Source organism: Protopterus annectens, chromosome 5.part0, assembly GCF_019279795.1.
Source record: "Protopterus annectens isolate FY-2018-M chromosome 5.part0, PAN1.0, whole genome shotgun sequence".
In the NCBI taxonomy this organism is placed as follows: domain Eukaryota; kingdom Metazoa; phylum Chordata; order Ceratodontiformes; family Protopteridae; genus Protopterus; species Protopterus annectens.
In genome coordinates this window covers 1,649,289,259-1,649,312,115 of record NC_056735.1, presented here as the reverse complement: position 1 = coordinate 1,649,312,115, position 22,857 = coordinate 1,649,289,259, and the positions used below count along the sequence as shown (strand labels likewise).

Sequence of the window (22,857 nt, the reverse complement as noted above, 5' to 3'; positions counted from 1 at the left end):
CCTGTCTTATGCTGCTTGTGATCTATAATCTGTCTCAATTCACTATGTAAGCTGTACTGATTGTTAAATTTTGCTGAATGTATACCTTTCATATGTATTTATAAGTTGTTGAATTTTCTGCTGTACAACTCTATGAAAATTCCACTGCAAAGTCTTATTTATTGCTTTGTATAAATTCACATAGAGTTTTTCTTCACAGGCTTCTGCTGAAAAAGGGCTGTTCCTAGTCAGATCATCAGGGTAAACAAATGTAAATAAATAAATAATACCATCCCAGTAAACAAATGCTAATGAATAAAAAATAAATTCCCACTCCTCAATATGTTTTCCCTTTGTTCGGTTATTTTTATCTGTAACCTCTTGTTTACCTTCTTATACCTTTCACTTATATCTCTTTTTCAAATGCAATTCCCTGTCCTCATCCGCTTATACTTTACTAGCAGATGTTGACTTTTTATTAGGCCCTTCATCTTTTCCTTTGCCACTCATGGTACCACAAGTAACAACAATCTCACATCCTCCTCTGAGGGAAACTGTGTTTTATACATTTCACATCCTGTTATATTATCCTTTCATCCTCCACTATTTGGTAACAATATTTCAACATCCGTACATACATACATACATCCACTACTCCTTGTTCCTATTTTTGCACATGGGGTCAGGGTGTCACTGCAACAGTGACAATCATCTAGAGCCAAGGTTCACACCACCATGTTCCTCCATACCACACACTCGCAATCACACTCATACCAATGGACAATTTAGAGTTTCTAATCTACCTACTGCATGTCTTTGGAATGAGCGGAGAAACTGGCGCACCCAGAAGAAACCCACACGAATACAGGGAGGACATGCAGACTCTACACAGAAGACACCCCAGACAATAAAAAAAACAGGGAACCTGTTGCTGTGAGGTGGCAATGCTCTCCACTGCACCACTGTACAATATTTTAACATTGCCTCCTTTCCACTTCTCATCTTCCTAATCTTTCCCTGTAGCTCTCAATGCCCCCAATCCCCTCCTCACTTCTCTGTCTCTTATCCACCTTTCCAATTAATTAACAAAGGTATCGGTTATAATTCTGTTTGGTCTTCCAGTGTTACTTCTTCTCAGACCCAATTCTAACAGATCATTCACCCCACTCCTCTGCCCACTAGTTAGAATCGTCTTTTTCCAAGGAGATTTTTAGTCCAGATCCAAACATCTCTTGTAGAATTTACAGTGTACCTCATTATCATCAACCCTCCTTTTTTCACATTTTCTACATGGGGTTGCATTCAACTTTTGCAATCTTTCTCAGTTGAATTGATACTCTCCTGCAGTTTTTGACAGCCATGTCTGACTGTCACAGGTCTTCTCTCGTAGGATCCATCCAGCTGTATCATTCAATAGTACCAGCTGCACCACTGTTTTGTACACCTTTTTGCTTCTTTGTCATTCTTTTGTGACACACTACCCCTGGCAGTCTGTCAGTTGGCTATAGCCCCTTTAATTCTAGCTTTAACCTCCTAATTCAGACTTTCATTCTTATCAGCCATCCCTCCCAGGTACTTGACATTGTTAAATTGTTCCTCTATTTTCCCTTCTGTCTTAATTTTCCCATTTGCTGCCATTACTACTGTCTTATCTGTACTCATTTTCATTCCATGTACCTTAAGTTTTGCATTCCATTCTCTTATCTGTTACCAAAGTTTTTGTTCAGAGTCTGCCTGTAATGCCACATTGTCAGCATCTGTCCCCTCCAATTTTTTTGTTAATGTAGTCCATCACCAGTATGAGCAGCAGTGGGCTCAGAGGTGAGCCATGATGCACACCCACTCCCACTGGAAACTCCTCGGTGAGACTGAACACTGTTTATATTTGTGTCATTAGGTCCTTGTGTGTAGTCTGCACTAATTCCTCCAATGTTTCTGGGACTTCAGACTTTTGCAGGACTGCCCAAATCAGCTTTCTTGGGACCTAGTCATATGCTTTCTCCAAGTCTAGGAATGCCCAGTTGGGCGTTTTTTCCCCTCTCTAGCTTCTTCTCAACTATCTGTCTCACTGCAGACATTGGGTCAGTTGTACTGCATCCTGATATCAATTTGAAATGCTCTTCTCCCATCGTACTGCCTGCTACTCTTCTGATGAAGTCTCACATATAAGTATGAAAGCACTTAGTGTTGTAAATAAATTATTTTTGTGGAATATTGGTGTCATCTTTCATACTTAGAAAGGAAGAGCTGTGTTGTTTGTTATCTTGACCATATGTGCTGTGATCTCGCCTAAGCTTGCTGCTTTCCATGACTTTATTTTTCTTAGTGCTCTTCTTCTTCTAGGGTGGGCTCCTCTTCTCATTTCACTGTAGAGTGTGCTTGGGGAAGTACAGCTTCTGTGGGGTTTCTTCATTCAGACATTGCGGGAAGTACTCTTTCCATCTGAATTGGTGTCCTGTGAACAAGTGAAAAGGTTGTTGCTGGCATCCATTACGATGGGTGTCTGATGACTATCTTCTTTATCTTTCTGTCTTTGCCTTGCAAACTGATAGAGTTTCATTGTTCCATATATTGAGTCACTTTCCAGAACCTAGCATGTATAATGGGATATCAGGGACCCCTAATCCCTATCGTGCCTTTAATATCAAAGCATTCCCATGATACCCTTGAGTGCTTACTATTCCAATAGAAATTAGACATCCATTGCCTAAATGTATTTCTTTCCTTTCTAGTGAGTTGGCACAAAAAAGCTTTTGCCAAGAATGAAAAAAACTGTTGTAATACAAACATCTGCCTAGCCATTACTCAGTAGCAAAGTTCCAAAACTAGAACATAACCACCCTTCAAAATATGTTTTGACCTTAGCCATTACTTCCTTTAAAGCTTCCTCTACAGAACTGCCCATGGTTTCTGTTAAGTATATTCCAAAGTATTTCAGTTTCTTCTGATTCCATAAAAAATATATATATTTTTATCTCCTCTGTTTGTTCATAATGTAATTAAACTATTTGAGTTTTGACTGGATTAATCTTATACCCTGACAGGATCCCAAATATCTCTACTTCATAAAATTTTTGCAAGTCCCTACCTGGATTGACCAGTGTTACCAAGATATCTTTGGCATACAAATATATTTTCATTTCCATCCATACCACCTTATCTCTGAGGACCTTAGCCATAAAGCTAAGGACTTACTGTATATGTGCATGTATATTTTAGATAAAAGTTGTGATATTTAGCATCCTTGACTAGTCCCCTTTTGAGGCGAAAGGCCTGAGATAGCCTTGCAGAATTTTTTAACCCTAGCCATAGCTCCCCTGTATGCTTTCCTTAGTATTACCAGAAAAACTTCCAGAAATCCCATTTTTTTCCAACACCTTAGAAAACAAGTTTCATTCTACTCTTTGAAAGCTTTCTCTCAGTCTAGCTTTATTAGCAATAATTTCTTCTGTTTCACCAGCGTCCTGTTTCACTAAGAGAATAAAAAGTATGTTAGCATATGCCTGGCATCCCCTCCCTCACACTGATCAAGTTATATTAAGTCCAGTAACACTCTTGCCAGTCTTTTCAACAAAATCATCATAAAAATCTTAAAACTGTAGTTCAAGACTGAAATAGGTTTGTAAGGGGGCAGGGCTCATGGAGTCCTTATTGTATTTCAGTATCATTGTTATTACAGCTTCGCTCCTAGATATTGTAACCTCTTTATCCACAAAGATTTCATTAAACAGCTATAACTATAATTAATTTTCCCCTAATTTCCACATCTCCACATATACTATGCCAAATCCCAGGGATTTCAAGGATTTACCCTCTTAACCTGCCTTAGCAGCTCCTTTAACTGCTTTTGACATATAGGTATAATTACTGCTTGCCACTCCCTCATCTAGTCAATGATAATCTCGTCCATTTAAACATTTCTTAACCTCTCATCTACCATTTAGAGCCTGCTGTTCACTCCTATACAGTTGCTTGTAATATTCTAAAAACATATCCACTATTTCATCGGGTATCTTCTTACCTTGCCATCTTGATATTTAATCTTAACTGCTTCTCTCTGTACTTGGTGTTGATTCTAGAACCTTGTTAATGCCTTCATTGGCCTAGTTCAGTCCCCAGAGCAAAAATTCCTAACCACAGCCTTAATAAACTGTAATTTCCTGTCCAAATGGTTTATCAGCTTATCCTTACCAATATAAAATTAATCTCTTTCCCAGTTTGATAATTTATCCTTCTGCATGTTTTATTACCTTCTCCCGATCCTGCTTAACCCTTCTAACTTCCCTCTTTTTTTTTATCTCTCATGTCTTAGCTGTCAGTATTTCTCACAATTCCCTTCTACAGACATCCCACTTTCCTCTACCTCTTGGCTGTCCTTTTTTATTAACCTCATTATCTCCTCTTACATCAGTTTATGAAGGGAATCCTTTCCAGAGCAAAGTAAGAAACCTGCATATCCTGTCTAGGTCTCCCCTTGTCCTCTTTACCTAAGATCACTGAAACAACTGCACATGTGGACCCAGAAAAGTTGCCCTTTTTGATGTACAGTCTATATAACACATGCACTGCACAGCTTTCATCATTTTACAGCCTGTTCATGGCAGCAGCATATGCTTGTTCATAATTTTATTTCTGGATACTCTGTGATAGTGGACATATCAGGTGATACTGCAGTAACAGATAGCAAAAATCACATCTTCCACATTTACCCTGCATACATGTTCAGCAGAAGCTGATGAAATGCCACAGGTATAATTGACTTGTTTTGAAGCACATGCCAGTGGTGAAGGATCCTTTTGTTTGACATTATGCTGTAGGCCATGTTCAGCCTTGGACTAGCTGTCTGCATTGTTTGCAGCCGCAAACCATGTTTCATGGCAATGGCTGGGAAAATCCATGCTTCCCATTGTAGTGAGCACTGGATAGTAAGTCATAAGACATCCAAGTACTTGCATTGCTGCTTTGTGATGCCAACCATTTTCTTGACCAAGTTATGGGTTTGGCTTTATACTACTCAACAAATCAGTGGCAGAACATCAGATGAGGTCATAGGCATATAGGTGCGTACTAGGCTAATGGCCCTGGAAGCTTTACAAGCCTACCCATAGGATTACCCTGGCATCGTGCCACCTGACCTTAGTTCTCAGTGCCTCTGTCGAGTAAAGCCACTGGAGTGATCCCTGGGATGAATTTTCTGTTTCCCATCCACTCATGAAGATTTCTCTTGAAGAGGGCCAGTGAGGTGCTCTGCTTGACCTATATGGGAAGTCTACTCCATAGCATGGGCAGTCTCTGGGTTATGAACCTGTCCCTCCAGCATGTTCTGTTGATTGTGGTAATGTGACTGAGGTCTCTGGAGAGTGTGGCACGGTGGGATTGGGATTTCTTTAAATGCAGCATTTCTAACAGAGCTGGGTCAGACATGGCTTTGTAAGTCAAGCAGAGATCACCTCTAAGTAGGCAATATGAGACCGAGAATAGTAGGAGTTTTTTTGAGTCTGTCCATATGGGACAACTGTTTAATGCCTAGTATCATCTTTGTGAGGTACTTTTGTGGCCTCTCCAGGTGTTGCAGATGTCTAGTGAGGTACATGCCAAATGGGACATTGTACTCCTATGATTGGCCTAATGAAGGAAGAGTAGAGGGAGACAATGACCTCTTTCTTCCTGGATGCAAAACTCTTAATAATGAGATGTGCCACATAGAAGGACTTTCTGACCACAGTGGCAATGTAGTGGTCAAAAGAGAGGTTGCTGTCAACCTGTGTTCCCAGATCTCTTATAACGCCTTCTGTGTTCAGTGGGCTACCATTGATGTGGTAATTCATGGGAACCGTTTTTTTTCCAAAGGGGATGACGACACATATTTTGGCACTGAGCTTAAGGCCATGGTTCTGACACCAGTCGTTGGTCTCAGTGAGGCATTTCTGCAGGATGTCAACATCACTTGGGGAGTTAATAATAGCTCCCAACTTGCAATCGTCTGTAATCATTGTCAGCCAGAATCTGTTTGTGTTGGCCTGGACTTCAGAAAAGTAGATACCAAACAGGAGAGGACCCAGGACCGAACCCTGTGGGACTCCACTCGTGACTGGTCACCAGTGTGACTTGGAGTTGGCTACTTTCACACTGTGGGTTCTACCTGTGAGCTAGTTTGCAATGGCTGCCATTACCTGTGAAGTGCAGAAACTGTATTATTTCATGGTTATTAATTTATTACTGACCCCATATTCTAATACCAGTTTTTGGTCAATCTGAAAGTTGTCTCTATGTTGTACACATACTAACCAGACATCCTTGTGGTAAATGGTCCTGAATGAACACATAGCACAGGCTGCTCATTTTCCACATATGGCGACATAGCCATTTCCATGGTATTTTCAGGAAACAGTCAGGCTTGTTCCATTCACATTACATGGTAGCTTGCAATTTGTCGAGCAGAACACTTTCCTCTCCTTGTATTCCATCAACTTAATTATCTGGTGGAATGTGTATATGCAAATGTATGGGTCTAGTTTGTAGTGGTTGGTGTCTGGGGCCAAACTACATCCCTTTTGTATACTTACATGGTAGTTCATCAGTTGTGAGGGGTATCCAGGAAAGTTGTGTACTACCCCCCTGCCAAATCAGGGCATGTATAAGAGAAGTGTGTGCATTCTTCTTAATGCCAGTGACTGGGATATGTCTAGTATATGACCTGTTGGCTACTGGAATATACCATTGGCTTAAATGCAAATGGCTGCTGCATTGTTGACTTCTAGCAGGAGTTTTGGTGTCCAGTTGCCATGAGGTGTGTGGAAGATGTGCCACATATTGTGTTGAACATAGCCCTGTCCAGCCTAAACTTGTGTATCTGGTTTTAATCATTCAGTATAATGGGGTTGTATGTAGTGCAGAATCTCTGGTATTTTTTTTTTTTTTTGGCCAGCTGGCTGTTTGTTTGGTGTCTGTACCTCCCTTGTTCCTTCTGATAACTGTAGTCAGGGTATGCTAATTTCTGCAGCTTCATCTATTTTTTTCTCACTTTTACCTCACATACCTTTTGATATGTTTTATAAGTTCCAGAGGTCCAACCAGTTTCAACACAACCTTCTTTTATTAGCGAAATCTACAAAGACACATAAACGTTGTAAACACACTCCTTTAATGTTTTCATCATAAAAACTTCATCAGATGAGCGTACTAACCTTTGTAACTTGCTTATAAACCTATTTTTCCTTTTAATTAACCAATGAAATGCTATAATAAATTAAATACTCATAAATTATTCTAAAACTGTGGATGAATGAATAAAATGATAGTACATTTAAATAAATAAACAGTAAATTGATGAATAAAATTTTTTTTTGCAATCTAATTTTTATTGCATTTTATTAATATACAAATACAGCTCATACAACAAAAGCATATAGGATCGACATATAGAAGGTGGATATAGTTAGTAAATACTTGGTTAATAACATATAGGTTCAACACAAAATTGCAAGGAAAACAATTGACCTCCCATGCGCAAGTGTTTTAGAATTTAACATAGAATAGTGAAAGGGTGTCTTGACAATTTAAAATATTGAGTAATCATATGTAAGAATATAAGATCGTAAACCCAATAACTATTTGCTTTAACTATCTACATTATGTACATTTGGCTGTCACTAAGTAAGGAGGTATTAGCATGAAGATATTAGTTGTTTCTACTGATACTAGGGTAAAGGAGCATGGTAATAGGGTTTCTATTTTGATTTTTTTTCAGGGGTTAGAGTGGAGTTGGGGACTTAAAATAAAAAAGTATTTAGGCTAGAGTTAGTCCTCCCTCCGAAGTGGGGATATTAAATAATAGGGAAATAGGGACGCGGCCATAGGAGTAAGGAGAAAGAGAGGAGATAAAGCGAGGAACGTTAAGAACTTCTATAAGGTTATTCCTATAAGGTTATTCCAGTATTTTTGGAAGTAGTTTATTTTCTTTTTGCTTGTTGTCTTTAGCTTGCTTGCTAATACATATTTGATAGACATAGACTTGAACTCCTTCCAGGATGTTTTGGACCTATCTAATCAGTTTAGTGTAATATAAGTTTTAAGTAGCGCACATAGCGTTACAGTAATATGTTTTTGTTCTTATTTATAGGGACTGGGAAAAATATTAAAAATCGACATTTCCCAGGATAGGGTTGACTTCATGTATCCCATTTTTTCAAGTTGTGCTCTTTGGGAGCCCCATAGTTTATAGACATTTTTACAGGACCAAAAAATGTGAAGTGTATCTGCTATCGAATTAGGGCAGGTTGGGCACAAAGGCGAGGCATTTGGGTTGATTTTACTTAGGAATAAAGGTGTAATATAGGCGTTATTGTTTTATCATGAACTGAGTATATATCAGTTTCTTTAAAGGGGTTAATTTTATTGTTGTGTCAATTACCTCAAGTTTTTGGTCAATTGTTATTTCTTTGTTTTGGCTATCCCAGTACTTAGAGAATAGAATATTATCTTGATGTTTAATTTTTGTTATTAATCTGTATACATTAGAAAGCATTTAGTCCTTAACAAAATTTGGGTTATTAGTTTCTGATATAACTGAAATTCTGATGGGGTGACTTTAATCTTGTCTGTAACCAGAGATATTAGGTATAGTATTTGTTTAATAATTATATAGTATTTTTTATTGACTGCTAATGAGGCTATGATGGCTTCAAAGGGTAAAGCTTTAATGTTGTAGAAGTCCCATACTGTACAGTTCTTGATGATTGGAAAACTATCAAGATTTAACATGGTGTTACTCAATTTGAAGTTGGGGTTTAGATGAATTGGTTGAGCCATCACTAATGAGTTTTTCAAATCAAGAGATGTTATCAGCTTTTGGAACCCAATGATATTTTTTATTAATATAGGGTGAATTTTATATTCTTTGAGAGTTTTAGGATTGAGAAAGATGGTTGCTCTAGGATTAATATTGGATGTGCTTATGTGTGCATTGTAGATTGTTGTCCATATGGGGTTCCAGTTTCCATCTGTAGGATGGAAGTTGGTTATGTACAAAATATGGCTGTCATTTATTATATGGTAGCATGTTAGAAAATCCGGAAGGGCCAGGCCCCCCTTTTCTTTGGGAAGTGTTAATTTAGTATAACTAATTCTGACATTTTTAGGGTACCACAGAAATTTCCCCAGTATAGTATTCATTTTTGAGAAGAAAGTATTTGGAATGCTTTGATTAAGGGCAAAGAGATGGAAAGGAATTTTGCGTAGGATATTCATTTTTATAATGGCTACTTTTGAGAGGAGGGAAAGGTTTAGATTCTTCCACCTTGTGAGGTCTTCCATGACTTTTGACCATGTTCTGTATAGATTGTTATTAATTAGTTCATGTTGGGGATGGGCGAAGTTAATACCCAAATATTTAAGTGTATGATTAACTTTGATCTTTGTTTCTGGAATGAAAAATTCTTTATGGCTAAGAGGATTTAAAGGGAAGATTATTGATTTGTTGGGATTCATGGCATAGTTTGAGATTTGTGAAAATTTGCCAATAGAGCTTAGAATTTTTTATAGATCAGTTGAAGATAGTTCCAAATAAATATTTAGATCATCTGCGAAGGCGGTATATTTCACTGGTATTTTATATATAAAGACTGGATGATGGAATGTTTTTTGACTTAACTTTAATAAGAGGACTTCAAGATATAGATTAAATAAATAAGGTGAAACCGGACAACCCTGCCTTGTACCGTTTATTATTTGAATTGGGCTTGAATTCTTCTTGTTTATGTTTAGTGTAGTAGATGCCTTGTTATATGCAGCCATTTTGATGTATTCATCAGGGACAGAGAAGCGTTTCATAATTTTGAAGAGAAAATTTGTTTACCCTGTCAAAGGCTTTTTGGGCATCAACCGAAATTGCATATTTGGGAGATTTGTCATACTTTGTCATATTGGTTATGGCTTCAATGGATAGAGTATTGTCCCATACATGTCTGTTGTTCATGAAACCTAATTGGTCATGGGATATGATATGCGGTAATATATTTTTTAAGCTATAAGCCAGGATAGACGATAGAATCTTTATGTCAAGGTTAATTAAAGCAATTGGGCGATAGTCATTTGTAGTGAGGTTAGTGCCGTTTGGCTTCTGTATAAGAATAGTCTTGGAGTTATTAATATACAAGTCGGAAATGCCAAATTGGATTATATGATTATAGACCTTAAGTAGAATGGGGGCTAGGACTTGCTTAAAGGCCTTGTAGAATTCTGACACATAGCCGTCTGGGCCTGGAGCTTTGCCTGGTTTCACTTTATTGATGGCTAAAATTATTTCTTTCACGGTTATAGGCACCTTTAGCAGTTTGTTGTGGGTGTCACTTATTAATGGAAATTGCAGTTCATCTAGGAAAGGGTCCTGTAGGCTTTCTAAATCTAGTAATTGGGGTCCATAGATTTCTTTATGCACTTCTTGAAATACATGTATGATTTCTTTATCTGTGAAGTAGGATTTACCCCTATGGTTAATTTGTTTTATTGTGGTAGGTGGGGGCTTAATATTTATTATCCTTGCTAGAATTTTAGAAGGGGTTTGCGCCCATTCAGCGTATCTGTGAATAAGTCTGGATTCCATAAGAGAGTATTGATTTAGGTGTAATTTGTATAGTTGTTTTTGAAGGGTGATCATCTGTTTTTCAGTATCTACAGAAAACGTAGTTTGCAACTCTGATTCTAGTCTTCTTAGTTCTGTTTCTAGTGCCAAGGTATGCGATTTGGACTGTTTCTGAATTAGGGATGCCTTTTGGGTAAGGATACCTCTTAAGGTGACTTTAGCTGCTGCCCATTGTATATCTAGGGAGATGTCTGTCTTTTCAAAAGAACTTGTCTGTGAAAGGAATTCTTGGATTTCTTGGTGAAGGGTCTTGTTATTCAAGAGGTTAGGATTAAGGGACCAATTTGTAGGGATTCTGTTCTCATGATTAAGTTTATAGATATTTAAGTTAAGATTAATTATGGTGTGGTCAGAGATCGTTCTAAGGTCACTGTTATATGCTATTTCATAAGATGAAAACAATGCTGAGATTAAAAAAAAGTCTATCCTGGACCAGGATTTGTGGTACGCTGAGAAGAATGTGTAGTTACTAATAGAGGGGTCATTTCTGAAAAGTTCAAAAGGATCAAATAACTTAAAATCATCCATTATATCACTTAGAGTGTTAGTAATACCCAAAGGTTGTTTGTTGGATTTGTAAGTTCTGTCCAGTTCCGGTCTAATGGTCATGTTCCAGTCACCCCAAGGATCATTAGGTGGTTGTGGAATTTTTCGATAAGTGAATATATTTCATATAGAAAAGAGGATTGATGGAAGCAAGACCCATAGACGTTTAATATATGTATTTCTCTGTTAAACCGTGGGATAGAACATGTTAGATAACACCATCTGCCTTTTGGATCTCCACCAGTGGCTATGATTGAGCCCCTAAATGAGTTTTTAACAACTATTGCTACCCCTTTGGAGACCGTACAGTTCCCTGCAGCTATTATTTGTTTTATCCACTTCTTTTAGTGTCGTTCACCCATTGCTCCTTTGTCATGTGCGTTTCTTGGATAAGGATAATTTCAAAAGGAGATTTTTGAATAAGATGTAGTACTAGGCTCCTTTTTTTTATTTTGTAACCCTTTAATATTCCATGAATCTATCGATATCATTCGGATTTATTTAGTGGGTTGGCAGAGTTTGGACTTTATTGCTTGGGTTAAGAGATTTTACGTATAGAGGGGTATATAGATTATGTAGGGATAAATAACTAGAGTGCCATTCTTGGATTTCTTGGTGAAGGGTCTTGTTATTCAAGAGGTTAGACTTAAGGGACCAATTTGTAGGGATGCCGTTCTCATGATTAGGTTTATAGATATTTAAGTTAAGATTAATAGAAATGTTTATATATAAGTATTTTTGTTTTTGTTATTGTTAAAATAAGTATATAGTAATAATAGGGTATAGTGACAGCCTCCTCTCTCAGACCCCCCCCCGTGCTTAACCACAATCTACTTCTATCTGAAAGAGATAAAAATATACTATTTACATGACTATTTTACAAAGAATTACTAACATTCCAAAATCCAACTTACTACCCACACTTGAGCTTCTTGCTCTTAAAATTGGCATTTGTTATTTAGTTGATTAACCTATAATGTGAGCCAAATCATGTACTTGGTTCAAGCAAAAGAGTTAATGCAAAACACATTGTACATATAGTTAAAGAGATTTTTTTTTCCCTTTCTTCTTTTTCCCCCTTTTAAACAGAATTATATAACAGTACAAACAGTCATACCAAGTGGACTCCTGTATTATTGTCCCCTGGGGGTGATACAGCATTCTCACCCCATTTTGTCTTAGTTAGAATGCTAACCCATCCATTACTTCCTGTCTGAAGATTTCAGACAGCTCGCATCAGCTGTTCAGCTTGTTGTGTATACATGCAGTTATTGGGCTGACCCTAGATGGTCACTCACTTTCCTCCACATCTGGGTCCTACAAGCCTTAGTATGTTAACTGCATCCAAGTTATTGGGGAGTACCCAGGAGCAGCACGTCCTACATCACAGAGCTGATATAGGCTACCTCCATAACCTGCCTATAGCTGCATGAGAAAATCATTCATTTTTTTTTTGATATGGCTAAAGACAATGCTGTTGTTTAGAGGTTATAGGACAGCTAGGGAAGATACAGGGTCGCTTATATTTCCCTAGATTACCCTGGATATTGAGGGAATAACATAGGTCCTTAGCCTGCATTATTTATGCTGATTTTAAGAAAAGTCAGCCTGTCTGTACTTAGCTAGAGTAGAGCCCTGTGTGTATACCATGTGGTCTGCTCTGCTCCATTATAAACCTTGTTCAAACAATGAGAGTTCTACATTGTACTCCTTGTTACCTATTATTAGCGTCAGGTCAAAAATACAATGCAGTTCTGCAAGTTGGCATAAGGATATGTGCATTTGTGACTAAATATGCCAGCCTGACCGTCCTGTCGAATGTCATTTTGGCAGAAGCAGTGTTAATGTGTTCTGTCCATTCTGTCAGGAGCTGCAGAAGCACACTTCTATACCACTTACTTTGCCATGCAGTAGCATCCAATTATTGTTCTTTGATCTAACTTTTGTATAGGAACCACTCTACTTTCCCATCAGAACTAGTAAATACCTTAGTCCTTCAAACCATATATTAAAACCCATGGATCTGTCCGATGAGCTTACAAGCACTACTCTGTGGAGATACTCATTCTAATTCAGATCAGGCATCCAGAACAAATTAAACTAATCCTAATCATAAGACTTCCAGCCATTATTCCACTCCCCTTACATTCAGTCTATTTCATCACAACATCAGTGGCCCAGATGGTAACTTTAGGATAATTTCATACTGGATTTCACTCTAGAGCTTCTCATACTAATTGAATCCTAGCAAGATAAAAACATTTCCAATCAACAAACACTGCCATCAGGTTACAATAATCTTAGATTCAACAGATTCTCTCAAATAGCAGTTAGCATGACAATTAGGTTTTCAACAACTTTTAACAAGGTCTCTGTTCCAAAACTATTGCTTCTTTCTAACATGGTAAGAAGCTGACAGTAGCTGATATCATCAGCAGTCAAGGCATTTAAAATAAGGACGTTCATCCTTGCTGCTCCATCCCAAGTCGGGCCAAGCTAAGGGGTTCATAGCATAAGACCTTGACTCTTACAGTAAAACATAAACAACAAAAAGTAAAGGCTGTAAAACTAACCGGTTAACAGAAGGACAAATTTGGCTTCTCTGTCTTGTCCGATGCACAGATGCAGCATTGTGGGGATCCTAAGGACACATTTTCCTTCCTTTAAGCCATATGTTCTCAGTTTTTCCCTGCACGGAGTGTTTAGATAGGAGGGCGGAGCCTCGCTATGACGGCTGTGTGCACATAACATATATTGAGATGATACCACAGTAGAACAAGTGGTTTCCTGTAAGAAATATTATCGGGTTACACTTGTAGGTCATAGGTCACTGTGACAACATGATAAACGGTTTCTTGGTCTACTGAGAGGCGCTTTTTAGCAAGAAAACTAGAAAGACAAAAGTTGAAGAGATACCTCAGTCAGATTGCCTAGTTAAGAAGGTTGTTTTGGGTCTGCTTTTTCATCGGTTCATTTGCAGGGCATCAGCAGGAGGCTTGTAGGTATGTGAGATCATTTATTTTTATTAGGGTCAGTTTGTTTATTTAGTTTGATGCTCGGATGGTTGGATGTGTAATCTTTCTTGCTTTATGCTTAGCTGGGGATTGCTGGAATTTCACCAAATGCTTTGTGAAACGTGGATTTCGCTTCTTGAAGGTCTTTGATGGAGTATGTGACATTTCTGTGCTGAAAGGAGAGAGTAGCTAGATATTTCATCTGGAATTTTATGTTTTTATTTATCAGAAACTTGCAAAAAGGTGATGGTGTTTGTCTAGATTGTTTTATAGGAAGTGGCAGGTCCTGGGCAGTTGTGATTTTTGATCCCCTCCATATAATGAATTTCTTGTTTTTTACAGCTTGCAAGAGTGATTGGGCATGTGAGGCATTTAGTAGTCTAATGTAGATTTGCCTGGGTGTGTCTGGGACTTGTGCTTTTTTCAAAGCTCTATGTATTCTCTCAGTTGTAAAAGTGTGAGCAAGGTCTTTGTTTTCCAGGAAGAGACCAAATATTTCCTCTGCAATATTTAGTAGTTGGGGTTGTTCAAATTCTCAGGTATATCTCTGATCAGCACATTATTACGCCTTGCTCTAGCCTCCAGATCAATTATTTTTTGCTGCATGACCTTTATAGAGGATTCATTGGCAGAAGTGGTATTTTGAAGTTCCTGTATTTTAATTTCATTGTCCATAGTTCTTGCTTCGTTCTGGTCCAACCTTGAAATGATTTGTTCCAAATTGTTACCGAACAAGGTTAGCTTTCAGGAAAATGTTTGAATTTCAGACTGAAGTGGGGTAAGAGCTGCTTTCAGTTCTTCCATTATGAGGGGATGCTCAGTTTTGCTTTTCTGTGTCTGTGGCTGTTTTGTAGCATCAGGCCGAGATCTTGTTTTTTGTCTTTTGGTGGTTTTCTTTCTCTGGAGACATAACTAGTGACAGTCTAGTTTTTGTGGATTGCGCTTCCATTTGCTCCATCTTGATTGAAGTTTAGTTTTTTGCTTATTTATTTGTGTTCTTGTAGAGCCCTTGTAGTGCTGTCCGGCCTAAGCACATGTGGCTGCAGGCACTGCTACACCACTGCTGGAGAAAAAAAAAAGGTAGGAGTGCTTTTCAGTGTCCTAGATCTAAGAGAAAGGAAGAACATTTCTCAACAAGTAAGTAGATTTTGGTTAGCTTATTTTTAGGAAATCGTTTCTTTCAATTTTTGATGCAGCAGCAGATGATTTTAGTAGATTAACTGGTAGTAGTAAGAGCACACAGAAGACAGTGTTTCCTAGTCAGCGGCCATCTTGGAAAAAGATTGATGAATAAAATGTAAAACTTACATGGTCAGGACTTTTTACTGTTCATGTTTAAATTATATGAAATTTTTTGTTTGTCCAGTAGATGGTGTCATTACATCACATTAATTCATTTTATATATAAATGTGTTTTATTGCAGTTTTAAATTTTATTCATCAATTTACTATTTATTTATTTAAATGTACTATCATTTTATTCATTCATCCACTGTTTTGGAATAATGTATAAGTATGGAGTTTTATGAGAAGTTTTATACATATGTGCACAATAATTTTGAGTTCGTTTGCTATGGAAATATTTTAACATCTTAATATTCATGACTGATTAACATATTTAATTTATTATAGCATTTCATTGGTTAATTAAAGGGAAAAATAGATTTGTAAGCAAGTTAGAGGTTAGTACGCTCATCTGATGAAGTTTTTATGACGAAAATGTTAAAGGAGTGTGTTTACAATGTTTGTGTCTTTGTGGATTTCGCTAATAAAAGAAGGTTGTGTTGGAATTGGTTGGACCTCCGTTGCCTATTTTTCATTTATTTGTTTACTTTGGGACACTTTTTACCACTTTTTGGCTTAATGTTTTATAAGTTCCAAAAATTATCTACAACACAATGACACCTTCTTTTATACTGCTCTATTTTTCATAATTATTCTCCTTTCTGTTGATCAACTTCATTATTTTTATGGCATTCATACGCATCTCATCCTTTGTCTCTGGTTTACACCTTTCGTACTTGCTGACTCTCTTTTTCAGACGCAACTTTTTTTTCATTTAGTTTAAACTGTGGGTATAACTATAATAAGAGTGTATAAAAAGGTGTGCCTGTTTTTGGATTATAGCATATTCCATAGTAGGGTTTTGAATAAGTATGATGACAAAGGATTTTAAAATGTTTACATGTTATCTGACTTTTGAAATTGTCAAAAACTGAATAGAACAGCAAAAGAGAAGACAACTTTTGAAAGGAATATTGAAAAATGGTTATATCAGGAGTTAATTGTGTTAACATACTGAATGACAAGGATCAGGGCTTCAGTGATTGATAATGTATCAGCTTGCCAAAAGAAGCAGTAGGTGTAAAACCACAAATTCAGACATAGTTAAACCAAGTTGGGATGTCTTAATACTGGGTTCATATCACGTTATCAAAAGCCAATAACGTCGAATGCCACAATGTCGAACCCGAATGAGCGAACGCTAAAAATAGCGAAGTTGCAGAACATCAAATTCTTTCCTAGGGAAAGAATTTGGTTGTCCGTTTCTGTAGCTTCACTATTTTTAGCACTGTGGTGGAAAGTTACGGGGGTTCAGTTAAGTGTGTGATTGTGTAGATGTTAGGTTTAGGGTGCGGGTTATGTGAGTTAGGGTTAGGGCGCTGGTGAGGTGAGTGTGCGATAGTGACAGAGTTTAGGGTTAGGGGTGGGTTAAGTGAGTTAGGGTTAGGGCACGGATAAGGTGAGTGTGCGATAGTGACGGACCTTAGAGTTAGGGTTGGGTTAAGGTAAGTGGATAAATAGTAGTGTTTGTATAGTTTAGTGTAGGGTTAGATGTATGATTTTAAGTGTAAGTGTGTGGATTGCTGTTTTTTTTGGTGTGCCTGTGTTGTGTGAATGTGTTTTGGAATAGCGAATTTTTTTCCCTGGGAAAAAATTCGCTGTTCTGAATGTTCGATATTGTGTGCTTTAGATTATTTAGGTTTGATTAAATGGTGTTCGGTGTTTTCAGCTTTCGATGACATGATATAAACGCTTAATACTTACTTCTGAGTAAGACAGCTTATGTATGTGTGTTTCAGTGGTGTGGGATGAGACAGAGGTAAACAATACCTCCTAATCAATTAGCCACAGAACATAGTCCCGTAGAAATGAGTCATTTAGTGGCATGTTCTTCAAATGCTTGTGTTTATAATCCATAAGTAAAACTGATTAAATAAATGTTCAGAATTTATCTCCATCTTCTATTTATTCCTCATTGACTTCTTTTATAGAGTTCCACCCTTAAGCATAAGCATTCTAGCTGCTATAGTTTTCAGAATACATTTCTGTCTTTTCAATAAATAAGTCAAATCCTGTTTTTTGTCTAAATGATGTGAATTCTGAATATCAAAAAATGTACTGCTAATCAGTTTATGTTACTTTTCCAGATATAGAAGTAAGAAATAAAACATGGTTGAAAACTCTCCTTCACCGTTACCTGAAAGAGCTATCTATGGCTTTGTTCTGCAGTTAGGTTCCAGATTTGCATTTGGTATGTATAGTTTTTATGTAGCTGAATCAGTAAACATCAGAAACAAAATATCTCCATCATTATTAGTGCATTTGTTAAAATATTTCGGAAATGCAGTTGATAGTCATTTTTTTGATTGATGTAAACCATTTGACTTAAGTTGAAGTACTTCTTATTCACAATGATCTCCCAAGCAAAATAATTTTGACTGCTTAGTAAACTTATGACTCAGAAAGTTATATGAGCTACATATTGAGCAAGTAGGATTCATAGGACCAGACAATATAGCACAGTGGTATAAGGCTGTAAGGTATAAAACTGAAGACTTGGATTTAAGCTCTGTAGCCCCACTTGTGTAAGAATTCTGAGACATAATGCTTGCCCTCTGGTTCCAGGTCACCTTGAGCTTCAGCTTACATACATATACATGTAAATAAAACATGGCCATTGGTCCAACAATCCCACCCAGATGTTGCATCTCTTTGCAGATGTCCTCCTTCTTTTCCACTTCTTTTGTTTTCTGCCTGCTTTGAGACGTCTAAATCCTTCCATACATATACGCTTTACTACCCCTATCAACCAATACATGTCATGACTGCCGCTACTGTCTGCATGAAATAATATTACCTGATGTCCATTTTATATTTCTCCCACCCACCTCTTTTCCACTTCTTTTGTTTTCTGTCTGCTTTGAGACGTCTAAACCCTTCCATACATATACGCTTTACTACCCCTATCAACCAATACATGTCATGACTGCCGCTACTGTCTGCATGAAATAATATTACCTGATGTCCATTTTATATTTCTCCCACCCACCCCTTTAATGCATATGCCCCTGACCATGCTTTTTCAGTGTGTGCAACTTTTATGTACACTATATTAATGTGGTTAATCCACAACATATCCCAATTTTCCCCATCTCTCTTTTACTATGTACATTCTTTGGTTCTGTACTTTTCCAGGTTAGACAGTCTTCTTGCCCTTCTGGAGTATTCTAGGTTTTAGGTTAACATCTTTGTACCCACATATGCAGTCTGAGGAATTTGGCATATCTCTAGGCCATACCATAGAATCTAAAAGAAAAAGAATAGTGGGGACATGTCTGGAAATTGCATTCTTGGACTTGCAAAATTCATGTTGTGCTTCATTCCTCTCCCTTTTTCAGTTCATTGACTCCATAGCTAGTAAATAATTCAGCTAGCGACATCTATACAGTCATATAGTTCTTTGCACTGTTTTTTTTAAACACACCTTTATTGAATCATCACTTCTGACATAGGCAAATTTATATTTATGCAAAAGTAATCAAACTGTATTAACACATTAACAAACATTATACGTCACATCTATTGCTATGTATCATATAACCTAAGCAACATTACATAAATGATTCAATTCCTGCTCCTTTTATTTTTAAACAAGAAACATCTTTTATTAAACAATCACTTATGATATAGGCAATCATACATTAATATAAATGAAAACAAACCACATCAACACAGTCCTAGTTAGTTCTTTGTACTGTTGATACCCATTTAAATAGCCTTTTAGTGATTGCTTAGGAATTGCAACTCTTTATGTCCCCTCAAGATTCTTTTGTTCACAAGAAAATTAACTATATGTATTACAGAATCCAGGTAGTAGATATGCTGTGTGTGTGTGTGTGTGTGTGTGTGTGTGTGTGTGTGTGTGTGTGTGTGAGTGTGTGTGTCAGTGCGAGCGAGCTGTGATATATTTATTTGATGCAGTGAATGCCAGAGCATCTTTACTTCTCAGTTAAGGCATTTTAAGAAAAAAATCCTTGCTCTCCTCCCCCTCCCACACAATCGTACTTCTGTCTGCTGACATAAACACCATCCCTACCCCTAACCTCCAACCCTACAGCTTGAGATTAAGGTACAAAACACCCTTTTCATAACAGTACCAGTAAACTTGACAAAAGAAACACATATGCATACATTTTTCAAAATGACTGGACTGCATATATTTATGGGGCAGTTTGCCAGGAAGGAAAAGCATTTGTATCTTGCAGTAAGTCCCGTGGAATGCTTATTGTCAGTTCAATAGATGGGAAAAAACAATGGGAACAACTTAAAAAAAAAAAGCATGAAAAACAATGTTACCAGTAATAGATTTAAGATTCCTGAAAATACAAGTGAATCCATCGAGTAATGCATATACTGGATGAAAATGAAATATCTGCGTTAATTTAATTGGTTTCTGAATCCTCTTTGATATAGCAAACCTTCATTCAACAGTGAAGTCTGTTTGAAATGGTTGTGATAGTAATTAGACATTTTACTAAGGTCCATCCATCTTTTTTCTAAAACACATGTTGCGGTTTACATTTTGAGTAATAAATCACAGAGGTAGATTTCCTTAAAATAACTTTCAAGCCTGCTTGTTAAGGCCATCTCCCTAGGCAGGGATAGTGCTTAAGGTTTAAATCAAAGTTGCCATGTGTGTTGAGGAGTTCTATATTATTAAATCCTAACCATTTCAGTACATCACTGTGACTAAAGACATCAGGGCATTTATGTACCTGGTCTGAGCTGTCCTCTATTTATGTTCTTGGAAATGAGTGGAAATAACTATAGGCCAGTGATAGAAGTCTCTTTGCAGATAATATTTTTCAGCTTTCATAGCTGTCAGCCATATATTCGACACCTGCACATTTAGCATTCTTGTTGCCTTAGATAACTTTGTAATGAAAATACTTGTATGAAAATTGGAAAGATGAAGTGGATGTTATTACAGTTCAAAATCTTTGGGTTTAGTTAGCATAGGACTCCTTTCTCTGTTCCTAACTATAGCTGTGTCCTATCTATCTCAGATTTCTGTATGTGTACTTATAAAGACACATGTATACACACACACACACACACACACACACACACACACACACACACACACACACACACATGTGTATTTGTGTATAAATGTATGCATGTGTGTGTGTGTATATACATATATATATATATATATATATATATATATTACATTTGTTAACCTGGTAGTGTCTGACTGGGCTAGAAGCCCATTTTCAGCAGAGGCCCAGGGAGAAAAGCTCCACATACAGTAATAAAAATAAAATACTTTTATACTACAGTAGATAGCACAGAATGCAAACAGCATCAACAGTATACAGAGTCTCAAGTGGAAGGACAAGCCATTGTTAAACTTATACAGAAATACAAATTGCAAAGACAGTGTGTACAATATAAATTCAGAGACTGTATGTACGCCTATCAATAGTGAAATAATAACAGGGAGTTATTTACTATTCCAGATGTATGAACAGTATGAGTCAGCAGAGATTTCCAAGAGATGGAGTGAGTATAGTAGAAGGTTAGAGTAGAGGATATGGTAAGGTACAGAGAGGTAGGAAGAATTAGCCTGGTGAATAGCAGAATTAAATCCAGTGTTTGTCTAGGTAGTTCTTTAGGAGTTGTTTGAACTCGTGGCGGTGATAATTTTGTGTGATGGACTGCAGAAGAGTATTCCATAATTTAACAATTTTGTGGGAGTAAAGGGAGTCCTCATGGTAGTTATGGGAGCGGGATAGCTTTAGCATTAGCTTGTGGGAGGATCTGAGGGACTAGGTTGGAAAAGGTTAGAGAGAGTGGGGCAATTATTGGGTTGGTAGATTATTTTGTGAGCCATTGTCATCTGGTTGAGGGATAAAAGGTTAGGGAGTTTTAGCCAGCTGAGTTGGGAAAGAGCAGTGCAGTGGTGAGTCCTGTATGGCTGATTGGTGGCAAACTTGGTGATTTTGTTGTAGCAGGATTCTAGGTTGTTGAGCTCAGACTTGCATAGGTTTTTGAATATGTGAGATCCATATAGGAGGGTAGAAAACAGGTATGACCAAGCAGTGGCTAGTCTGACACAAATACATATATGTGTGTGTGTATATATATATATATGTAAATAACAGTCCAAAACTGTCCACCACGAGGTAAGGTACAAAAACAAACAACAAAACTATAGTACCAATGGAGTCAGGAAGAACTGGAAACGAATCTTCACTTTAGAATATTTAATAAATCCTTGTAAACCTGTTGCAGCAAAAATCCATGACAGCGAAAAAAACATTTATATCACAACATAAATTAAGCGCTTTCGTCCACTAATGCAGTGTTCACTAATCGAACTTCATCAGAATTATACAATGGATAATTCAGAAATACACTAGATGTGAAATAACATTCTAAAATTCTAAAGTTCCAGAAAATTGTACTGGTAGGAGTGGGAACTACCACTCCTATCTGATCCATTTGAGAATGCTTCTCACATTAAGATTCCCATTAAGGCCAGGGGGCGTGTCAGCCTGAAGTCTAATCTGCCATCTAAGCTCTTTAACTTCAAGTAAAGGATTGCAGTCTCCATAAGGTAATGACACACAATTAAGTACTAGGAACAAAAATCTGCTGCATTGGGAGCTAGAAAGTGTGCGTCTAGCCAAAGCATTTTTCCAGTCACCTTCCTTATAGCGTGACGGTGTTCCTTAATGAGATCACTAAGTTTTCTAATAGTTTTGCCTACACAGAAGACAGAGCATTCATCACACACTCCCAGGTAGACAACGTTAGTGCTATTACAATCAAAAGAATCACTAAACCGTATCAGAAACTTGGGATTGGGAAGTTGGAAACTAGCACCCAAAGCAATAAAAGGGCAGCAAACACATTTGCCACAGTTGTACATCCCTGTCATTTGAAGAGGGCAACTAAGAAGAGAAGGGGACGTTTTTTCAAAAAGATTCTTCAAAGACCTAGTTCTCTTGTAACTAAAACTAGGGGTGTCACCCAATACCCTGGACAATTCATGGCTACTCTTAATAATCTCCCAATTCTTAGACAAAATGTTCCTAATGGGTTCTGCATCTAGAGAAATGGGAAGGGGAAATCTGGTGAGGTCATCAGCAGGAACCAAAGAATTGGGAATGTAACCAAATTTAAGAATGGGAGGATATTTACTGTATCTAAATGAAGTAACTTCATTCAAAACATCAGAAACCAGATTTTCAGGGTAATGTTTGTCCATAAAATGTTGTTTCAGAAACTGTCTTTCATTAGAAAAAACATCATCATCACTCACAGTGCGACTAAGACTTACAAACTGCCCCTTGACTATGTTCCTTTTCATAAAGGGAGGATGTT

General features: G+C 37.3%; 1 protein-coding gene across 2 annotated transcripts in view; it reads left to right on the top strand.

The window, feature by feature from the left end:
- LOC122801817 (phosphatidylinositol glycan anchor biosynthesis class P) overlaps positions 1-22,857 on the top strand; it is a 137,097-nt gene that overhangs the window by 26,784 nt on the left and 87,456 nt on the right. For both annotated transcript variants that reach the window (XM_044071442.1, XM_044071441.1), the window contains exon 2: positions 17,613-17,716. In XM_044071442.1, the coding sequence (XP_043927377.1) occupies positions 17,635-17,716 (82 nt within the window). In that variant the 5' untranslated portion in view covers positions 17,613-17,634. The remainder of the gene's footprint in view (positions 1-17,612; positions 17,717-22,857) is intronic.